Here is a 10,325-nt window from a genome sequence, read left to right as displayed (position 1 = left end):
CGCCGATCTGTGCGGGGGATCCGACCCCGCGGTCTGCAGCGCTGCCGCGCTTCCCAAGCGGCGCACTATCCAGTGCGCCACCGGGCCGGCCCTTCTTTGGTATTTTTGTATATTTGTTTTGTGACCTAGTATGCTGTATAAAAATTGTATAGCTGTTCCTTGTGTACTTGAAAAGTATATGTATTATAACTGTTAGCATTTAACTATTTTAGGTCAAGTTTATGAATTGTGTTGTTCAAGTTCACTACATCCCTACTAAGTTTTTGTGTATCTAATCTATAATTTACTTTGATGTTTGCTATACTTACTATATATTTATATACTTATATTTACTTACTATAATTATAGATTTATCAATTTCTTTGGACAGTCTGTTGGCTACCTTATCAAATGTATGTAAATTCAACACTGTTATACTTTCTTGGTAAATTTTTTTAAAGGCAGTGTCTTTCTTTAGTCTTAATAATGCTTTTTGCCTAAATGTGAATGTTTAATGATACTGATATAGAATTCTTTGGGTTAGTATTTGCTTAGTATATTTATCCCACCTAATTTAAACATTTTGTGTCATTATATTTTATGTGTCTCTCTTATAAACAAAATACAACTAAATTTTATACTTATTTTTAATAAATCTAAGAGTTTGTCTTAACTAGCAAGTTTATGCCATTTACTTTGATGGCATGTTGACAGTTATATTTAGGTTTATTTCTACCACTGTATTTTCTATTCTCTTTTTATCATTCTTATTTTTTATTTGCTCCCTTCTATTGTATTGATCAAGTTTTCTTTATTTCTTTCCTTTCCCACTACTTATTTGGAAGTTAAACATTCTGCTTCTTTCAAACATTCTTTTAATTGTAACTCCTAAAAGTTAGCTTTGGAAACAGGCATACACATTAAAAATGTCTCTACAAGGAGCCAAGGGCTGCTGCCCCCTCCATCTGGAAGCAGGCAAGAGAGCACGCCTGGGGTCTTAGGCAAGGAGCCAAGGGCAATACCCCCTGCCCCAAAGCAGGTGAGAGCATGCTAAAAACACCATTTCGGCACGGGTGGCCCACCACAGCCACTGCCACAGCCACAGCTGCCAAAAAAGTGGCTTGACACCACAGCAGCACTCACAGCCACTGTGCAGGTGGCCCACCAGACACTAGACTGCATTGACACAAGGATAGTCACCAGTGGAGACTGGAAAAAGAAGACATCTCTCTCCTCAAAACCTGCTTTAGAGTGACAGAAGATGCAAATGCTATACTAGATGACCAGACACCAATGTATAGGTACTAGAAGTACAAAAACCCAAGAAAATATAACACCACCAAAAGAATACAGTAATTCTCAAGTACCAGACTCTATAGAGCAGGAAACCCTTGAAATGATTTTAAAGGAATTCTGAGCAACAATCTTAAGGAAACTCAATGAGATACAGAAGACTCAGTTAAACAACAAAATGAAATGAGAAAAATAATCCAGGATATGAAGGTGGAAATTTACATAGAAATTGATATCTTAAAAGAGAATGTAGCAGAACTAATGGAACTGAAAGATTCACTCAATGCAATAAAAAACACAACCAATAGCTTAAGAAGCAGGCTAGAACAAACAGAAGAAAGAATTTCTGATCTTGAAGATAGACTTTTTGAAATAATCCAGGCAGATAAAAAAAAAAAAGGAAAACAAAATTTTAAAAAATAAAGAATACCTAAGAGAGCTAGCAGACAACCATAAATGTACAAACATTTGAATCATGGGTGTTCCAGAAGAGGAAAAGAAATGAAAAGGCATTAAAAACCTATCCAACAAAATAATAATGGAAAACTTCCAAGGTATAGGGAGAAACATGGATCTTCAGATCCAAGAGGCTCAAAGATACCCAAACAGATTCAACTCAAAAAGATCCTCTCCAAGATACGTTATAGTCAAACTGGCAAAGCTCAAAGACAAAGAGGGAATTCTAAAAGAAACAAGAGAAAAGCGTCAAGTCACCTATAAGGGAGCTCCAATCAGACTAACAGCAGATTTCTTGACAAAAACTCTACAAGCCAGAAGAGAATGGAATGATGTATTCAAAATACTCAAAGAAAAAATCTGCCAGCCAAGAATACTATAGCCAGCAAGGCTATTCTTCAGAAATGAGGGGAAAAGAGTGTATTTTCCTGGCAGAAAAAAAGCTGCAGGAGTTCGCCACCACATGATCAGCCCTACAAGAAATCCTCAATGAAGTCATGTATCTGGAATCTAAAAACAATAATCACTACCACAAATATACAAGAAAGAACAAAATCCACTTGTAGAACAAAAATGCAAGTGAGAGAGAGAAAAACTAAATCTTATCCCCACAAAAAGCCATTGTGACAATGTGATAATGCCCCTGCTTTATTTCTGATTTTAGTAATTGTGGTCTTTTCTCTTTTTTCTTGGTCAGTCTAAATAAAGGTTTGCAAATTTTGTTGATTTTTTTTTTTTTTTGTCTTTTTGTCTTTTTTTCGTGACCGGCAATGGATCGCAACCCTCAGTGTCGCGCCCGTACCGGACCGGGACCGGCAACGGGATCGCAACCCTCGGCATTGCCCCCGCTCCCCGCTCAGCCAGTGAGCGGCCGGTCTATATGTGGGATCCGAACCCTCGGCGGGAATGCCACCGCACTTCCCAAGCAGCGCACTGTAGCAGTGCGCCACCGGGCCGGCCCTTTTGTTGATTTTTTTAAAGAATCAACTTTTTGTTTTGTTGATTTTCTCTATTTTTTTTTTGTGACCGGTAAGGGGATAGCAACCCTTGGCTTGGTGTTGCCCGCACCGCGCTCAGCCAGTGAGCGCACCGGCCATCCCTATATAGGATCCGAACCCGCGGCGGGAGCGCCACTGCACTCCCAGCGCCGCACACTCCCGAGTGAGCCATGGGGTCGGCCCTTCTCTATTGTTTTTTAATTCCCTATTTCATATATTTCTGTTGTAATCTTTGTTATTTCCAACTTATATTTGCTTTTGGTTCAGTTTGCTCTTCTTTTTCTATTTTCTTAAAGTAGAAGTTTATATAACTGATTTGAAATTTTTCTTCATTTTAATATAGGGGTTTACAAGTATAAATTTTCCTCTAAGCATTGTTTGAGCCCTGTATCCTATAAAATTTTGGTATTTTGAGCTTTGATCTTTATCTCAAAGTACTCTCTAATTTCCCTGTGATTTTTCTTTTTACCCATTATTTATTTAGGAGAATGTTGTTTAATTTCCACACATTTGTGAGTTTTCTAAATTTCCATCTGTTTTGTGGTCAGAGAACACATTTTCTATGCTCTTAGTCTCTTTAAAAAAAGAAAAAAATTTTTTAAAAAAAGTTCATGGAAAGATTTCCATCATGTTTCAATTCTATTTTTTCACAAACTTTTTGAAGTGCCCTTGTGTTTATACTCTGTTTTATTGATTTTTATGCAATTTATGTTGCTAAACTTAGATATTTAATTTCTATTCTTGAGTTCTTATTAAGTGGACTTGTTGACTTGCTTAGAATTTAATTTGCCTTTGAAAAGTTTATTCATCTTCCTCGGTTGAAATTAATTTGATATTTGCAAGCTTATGGAAGACTTTAGAGGGCTATTTCAAATAATCATAGAGATTATAAAATGAAATATATAAATTTTAATAAATTTTACATCTCCAGTTTTTGTGAAAATTTGTAGCCCTACTTTCTAAAAAGTATTTTGTTTTTCAGTTAATGTATTTGTTATTTGAACAAATAAATGTACATGTCCTTGTTAAAAAAACACTGGAAACTTACAAGGATATTGGTTTGCTATACTGTAAAAAGCAAGTAGATTCTCTTTGAATATACGCATATGTTGGTCTCAAAATATATCATTCATATTTTTTTTAAAAAGTACCTCCCTCCGGGGCCGGCCCGGTGGCGCACTGGATAGTGCGCCGCTTGGGAAGCGCGGCAGCGCTCCCGTCCGAGGGTTCGGATCCCACGTACAGACCGGCTCCCGCTCACTGGCTGAGCGAGGCGCGGGAGCAACGCCGAGGCTTGCGATCCCGTCGCCGGTCCCCGGTCCGGTACGGGGGCAACACTGAGGGTTGCGATCCGTTGCCGGACACGGACAAAAGACAAAAAGACAAAAAAAAAAAAAAAAAAGTATCTCCCTTCACTATAATACAACGACCTCAAAGGCATTAGCTTCAATCATCCTCTCTCACTCTTTTTGAATACTGTTAGTCATAGTTTTAGTTTTACTTTGTTTTCATACTACCAGTGATGAGCTGCAGCCAGCTTGTATGGGCTCTCAAGAGTTGATTGTTAAATTTTCAGAAATTTTTTAAGTCAGTTGCTCAACACTGCTATTATTAAAAATTAAATTATATAAACTTAAGATTAAGAAAATTATACTAAAAACAAAAACTACTCAAAACTCATCACTTCCTAATTATTTTACCATATTTTACTATTATTTATGTTCTTAAAATCACTTATGTCTGTTTCATTTATCTGGTAGATTTACTATATAATGGTATTCTATTGTCCATCTCTACCCAGTTCAGCGGTCAGTGATGTCATGTTGGTAGCTTTAAATTGGCCATGATGGGAGCATTTACCCCAGAGAAATTGGCAAATGCTACAAATCAGGACTTCTCTCTTCATCTCCTCTGCAAGAGCCAGCTGAGCATATTCTAGCACATTGCCACCCCGTACTGGTCATTATTTTTGATGTTTCATGATGTCAGTCAAGGTTTATTTATCAATTTCTTTGCTTACTCTGATATTTTGCATCTCACTCCTGCCTTCCAGGTTCAGTTTCCGTCTTGAATGATAGTGGGCCTATGTATGCTGTCCCCTGTTGGTATCAACACAAGTACCTAGGTTACGGGATTATGCCCTCACTCCCACTCCTAGGGCCTGCAGTGGCACTAACTTATGCACTTATTCCTCTTGTTTTCATGTCCTTCTATGTTTCTGTTCCTCAGTGAGTTCCTTTTCTTTGAGAGAGTAGCTCTTATATGGAACTTTTTAAAAATTGTATTCTACTCAGCATTTTAAGATTTTTGCAGTTGAAAGACTTTCAGATTATCTTAGTCTGACTTCAGAAGCCTCCTTTAATAGAGTGTGAAAATTTTCTTCATATAGATTATGCAAATTCCATAACTATTGTAAGTGGGATATTTTTGTTTATATTTTCTAAGCAGTAGCTGTTTGCACATCGAAAGTCTATTCATACTTGTATATTTATTTTATAATCATTTCTCCAGTGCATTCTTATTGTTCTAATATTTTTATCTCTGATCCCATTGGGATTTCCTTATATATGTCAATTAGAAATAATAAGTTTGAAGGAAGGGAAGAAAGGAAAAATAAATAATACAGTAAAAAAGTAAAGATTAAAAACTCCTCAAGATAATGGAATTTGTTTTCTTTCTGTTATATACTCTACTTTGCCTAGTACAGTGCTTAACACACAAGAGCTGCTAAAATACCTAATTAAAAAAATATGTGTGGGGCCGGCCCGGTGGCGCACTGCTACAGTGCGCCGCTTGGGAGTGCGGTGGCGCTCCCGCCGAGGGTTCGGATCCCACATACAGACCGGCCGCTCACTGGCTGAGCGAGGTGTGGGCGCAACACCGAGGGTTGCGATCCCGTTGCTGGTCCCGGTCCGGTACAGGCGCGACACTGAGGGTTGCGATCCGTTGCCGGTCACGAAAAAAAGACAAAAAGGAAAAAATATATATATATGTGTGCTTAGGCAGTCACTGCATTTTTACAAACCAATAATCTTTTATAAAGTTAATCACAGGAAATAAAATCTCTAATATATAGAAGAGATTACAGAAGAATAAATGGTTTATTTTTATATTAATTTACATAACATTTTAAAAAGTTTAAACAAAAGCTTCTCCTAAAACGCTGCCTGATTTTTAATTAAGAGGACAATTCAAGAACAGAAGGGAAGTAGTAATGGCTAAATAATTTTCTTCAGTTAAAAGATCTTTTGGCAGGGATAATCCAAAGGCAATAAGTAAAATCAAATTAAGTGACTTTTGACAGCTGATAAATACCTTCTGTTCCAGGGTAAGTTGATACTTTTGTTTAACTCTCTTACACTTGTTGAACCAACTGTTCTCATCCACGATTAAAGGAGGTCCGACATTCTCCGGAGTGCTGCCTTCACTGTCACTGCTTCCCAAAGTCCTTAGCTCCTCCTCATCACTGCTGATACTATCAGAACTGGGAAGACCAAAATTTTAAAAAGAAATAAAGTAAACAATATGTTCCAGTTTGATTCTTAAGAAACACTTCTGTATTTGCAAGCTACTGATGAGCAAACTCCAAAATACTTAGCACTAAATATACAAGTATAATAATATTATGAAGACTTTAGCTTCCTGAAAAAAAAGGCAAGCTAGCGTGGGTTGCTGACCCCCTCTCACAAAATCAGGCATAGCGATGCTACAGAAGTACAAGTAAGGTTTACAGATCTAAGGAACTGACATAAAAATTGTGAGAGCGCCCGGAGGAGAGAGATAAGATTCCCAGAGAAAAGAACCAGAAACTCTAGCTGTGCTAAGAAGAACTTAGCTGGGCTCTTTTCACTGCTGTAGACAGATCACTGTCTGTCCAATCTCCACTGCAAGGGAGAAAAACAGCACCACCACCTAAGACTGGTGGGTATAAAACAGGGTAGTGTTCGAGGTCAGCTAAGCTTTGGCAAGGAGAAGATAACAGGTTCAGAAGAATCAGTTACCCCTAAGCATTTTCTATGTGGGGAAGGAGAGGCAGAGATAAAGCATAAAGAACATCCATCACAATCCATATCTAAAATTCCTAATGACATCAGTATTGGCAGAGAAGCACAGAATAAAGTGAAAAAAACTGAGAGAGGAGAAACTAAATGGAGAGGAAAGTGTGACCGTACAATTGAGAAGAAAGATAATGGTGTATTTAAAGAATAAAGAGGGGAAAAATAAAATTTAAGCAATGAAATTAACAGATAAGAAGCAGAAGCATAAAAAGAGTCTGTATAACCTTCAGAGTATTAAAAGCGACTATGATCGGTCAAACGGAGGAACAAAAGGAAAAAACACAGAAAACTCAAAATAGAAAAGGAGATGGCAGAAATAAGTCCTAATACTAAAGTAATTACAGGGGCTGGCTGCTTAGCTCAGTTGGTTAGAGCACAGTGTTATAACACCAAGGTCAAGGGTTTGGATCCATACCAGCCAGCAACCAAAAAAAAAGTAATCAAAGAAACTCAAATGGATTAAACTCAACAGATGCTTGGGTTTGATTAAGATAAATAAGAGCCAACTATGTAAGTTGTCTATTAGATACACATGGATACAGAATAATTAAAACTACAGAGATGGAAAACACCAAAAAGATATGAACCAAAAGAAATCAAGGTCAGAAATTATAATTTCATAGATTAACATAGGTATAATATTGGAAAATATCATAAGGATTATACATAGGTATAATATTGGAAAATATCATAAGAATAAAAAAAAAAGACATCGTATGTTTCATCTTCTGTGATCTGCGTTTGCATCAGTTGGGTTCCTGAATCAGGTATAAGCATGTTGCAAATTAGAATTAGAGACCCCTGCATAAAGAAAGATCTGACCAAGAAGATGTTCTCAGTCAATGATCTAAGAAACAAACTGGTAAACAAATACCAAATGAAATTTGCCTGTCATGCCATTGCTTTGGGAGGAATGGAGAAAAGAAGGCAGTGGTTGATAATAAATTTCCAGCTTTAAAAACATAGCCAAACAGAACTTCTAAAAAAAAAAAAAGATATTTGACATTAAAAACAAATGGATGACCTACAAATGAGATACAATTGAAGAAAGAACTATTAAAATGGAAGACAGACATGAAGAAATTATAATATTTAATATTTTCAAAATGCTAAGGAAAAATAACTGCCATACTAGGATAGCATATCCAGCAAAATTATCCTCCCAGGAAGAGGGTGGTATAAAGAATATTTAGGGAAAACTAAAACATGAGAGATGTGGCAGCAAATCCCCACTAAAAGAACTTCCAATGATCATAATTCAAGAAAAAGGAAATGACCCAATAAGGAAGGTCTATTTTGCAAGAAGGAACAGTAAGCAAAGAAAATGGTAAACTTACGGATAAATCTAAACAGATATTCAGAGTATAAAATAGCAAGAATGACTTTGTGAAATGTTAAATAAATCAATGACAGACCTAAAATTCTGGACAACAAAAGCATAAATCAAGAAGGAAATGATTAGAGTAAAAACAACACAAGGTCCTCATTTATTTGGACAGATAGTAAAGATATTAACTTTATGCTTTGTTAAATTTTAAATCTGTATATTAAAATTAATGGGTACCAGTAAAAGAAAAGAAGTACAGTATGAAACTTCTAAACTAGTAGAGGAATAAAATGGGGGTGGGAAGAGAAATCAAAAAAGGCGAGAAGAGAGAAAGGACAAAAAAAGAAATGCAAAACAAAAAAAGTAGGATAAATAGCAAGAAATGCAATAGTAGATATCAATCCAAATGTATCAGTATACATACTAAGGACCTCAGGTGAAAGCCTATCAGAGTAGATTTTTAAAATTCCAGTTAAGTATCATTTTAAAAAGACATACGTAAAAACTTAAGGACACAAATGTTGAAAGCATTTGTATTTCACAAATTTCTGGCGTTTATTTTTTCACATATTAACATATACGAAATCAGGGTACAGAGTGCAATTGATGACATCTTACTATTGCTATCAAGCTATTTTCTTACATATTCTTGTCATTGAATTAAGATGCATTTACAATGGCAAGGCATGTCAGATCAAGTGAAATATGGTTTAAAAAAGATAAAAAATATACTAGAAAAAACTAACCAAAAGAAAACTGGCAGGACTCTCTTAACATCAAACAAAATGGAATTTAAGGAATAAAAAGATTACTATGTACTTATGGTTATTACATATTGATAAAAAAATCCATTATAACAGGAAAATTAAAAATTCTAAACTTGTGTGCATCTAATAAGTTAACTTTAAAAAATTTAAAGCAAAATTAAACTACCATAAGGAAAAACTGACAAATCAAACATCATAGTGAAAGAATTTAATACATCATCTTCAAAATTTAAAAGATAAGAAGATAAAAATGAGAAAGGATCTAGAATATTAAAACATCACCATTAACAAACATAATCTAATGCATATGGAACCTAATCATTGGAAAACTGACCAACTGCAGCCCATTTCTCAACAAATTTCAAGGAACTGTGATTATGTAGCCCACATTCACTTACTACAATAGTAACCAAATACCCTGAAATTTTTGGAAATTACATTTCAAACATTCTTGGTAAAAACAAAAATTATAATGGAAATTATACTTAAAACTGAACTAAAATAAAAAACAATTTATCAAACTTACAGGATGTAGCTAAAGTAGGACTTGAAGGGATATTTATAGCCTATGTACTTATAAGCAAAGAGGGAAAGAAGGAAACAAGTATTGAGAAAGAAAAGATCATCAAAAACTCAGAAAGTATAAGGAAATAAATAAATAAATAAAATATATGGCTTTTGGTTGTGGCATCGTTAACCTAGCATAATGTTTTCAAGGTTTTTCCATGTTGTAGCAGGTATCAGTGCTCCATTCCACTTTGTGGCTGAATAATAATCCATTGTTTGGATATACCACATTTTTATCCATTCATCAACTGATAGACATTTGGGTTGTTTCCTCTCTGGGCTATTAAGAATAATCATGAACATTCATGTACAAGTTTTTGATCACATGTTTTCAGTTCTCTTGGGTGGAAAGAGAATTGATACCACAAGTATAATTTCTGTATCATGTGGTCATTCTGCGTTTAACCTTAAGGAACTGTCAAACTTCTTTCCACAGCAGCTGCACCATTTTACATTCCCCTACTAGAAATGCATGAGGGTTTCAACTTCTCCACATCCTCATCAACACTTACTATTTTATGTTCATTGTTGATGTTTGTTTTGGTTTGGTTTTAGCTATCTCCCTGGATGTGGTGTCATACTGTGTTTTGGATTTGCATTTCCCTAATGCCTAATGATGTTGAGCATCTTTTCACACGCTTGTTGGCCACTGTATATCTTCTTTGGAAAAATGTTTAGTCAAGTCCTTTGCCCATTTTAAAATTGGTTTGTTGGTCCTTCTGTTGCTAAGTTGTAAGAGTTCTTTATATATTCTGGATACTATACCCTTATTAGGTACATAATTTGCTAAAATTTTTCTCTCATTCTCTGGGTTGCCTTTTCAGCTTTTTGATGGTGTCCTTTGATACACAAGTTTTTAATTTTGATTAAATACGATTCT

The 10,325-nt window shown here is 35.5% G+C and overlaps 1 protein-coding gene across 1 annotated transcript in view; it reads right to left on the bottom strand.

The window, feature by feature from the left end:
• Positions 1–10,325, bottom strand: part of RUNDC3B (RUN domain containing 3B) — a 159,994-nt gene that overhangs the window by 56,818 nt on the left and 92,851 nt on the right. Inside the window, exon 9 of the mRNA XM_008586033.1 lies at positions 6,042–6,210. Coding sequence (XP_008584255.1) covers positions 6,042–6,210 — 169 coding nt within the window. The remainder of the gene's footprint in view (positions 1–6,041; positions 6,211–10,325) is intronic.

Source organism: Galeopterus variegatus, unplaced genomic scaffold, assembly GCF_000696425.1.
Source record: "Galeopterus variegatus unplaced genomic scaffold, G_variegatus-3.0.2 Scaffold3810, whole genome shotgun sequence".
Lineage (NCBI taxonomy): Eukaryota > Metazoa > Chordata > Mammalia > Dermoptera > Cynocephalidae > Galeopterus > Galeopterus variegatus.
The sequence above is the reverse complement of the archived record's forward strand: the minus strand, read 5'-3'. Positions and strand labels throughout refer to the sequence as shown.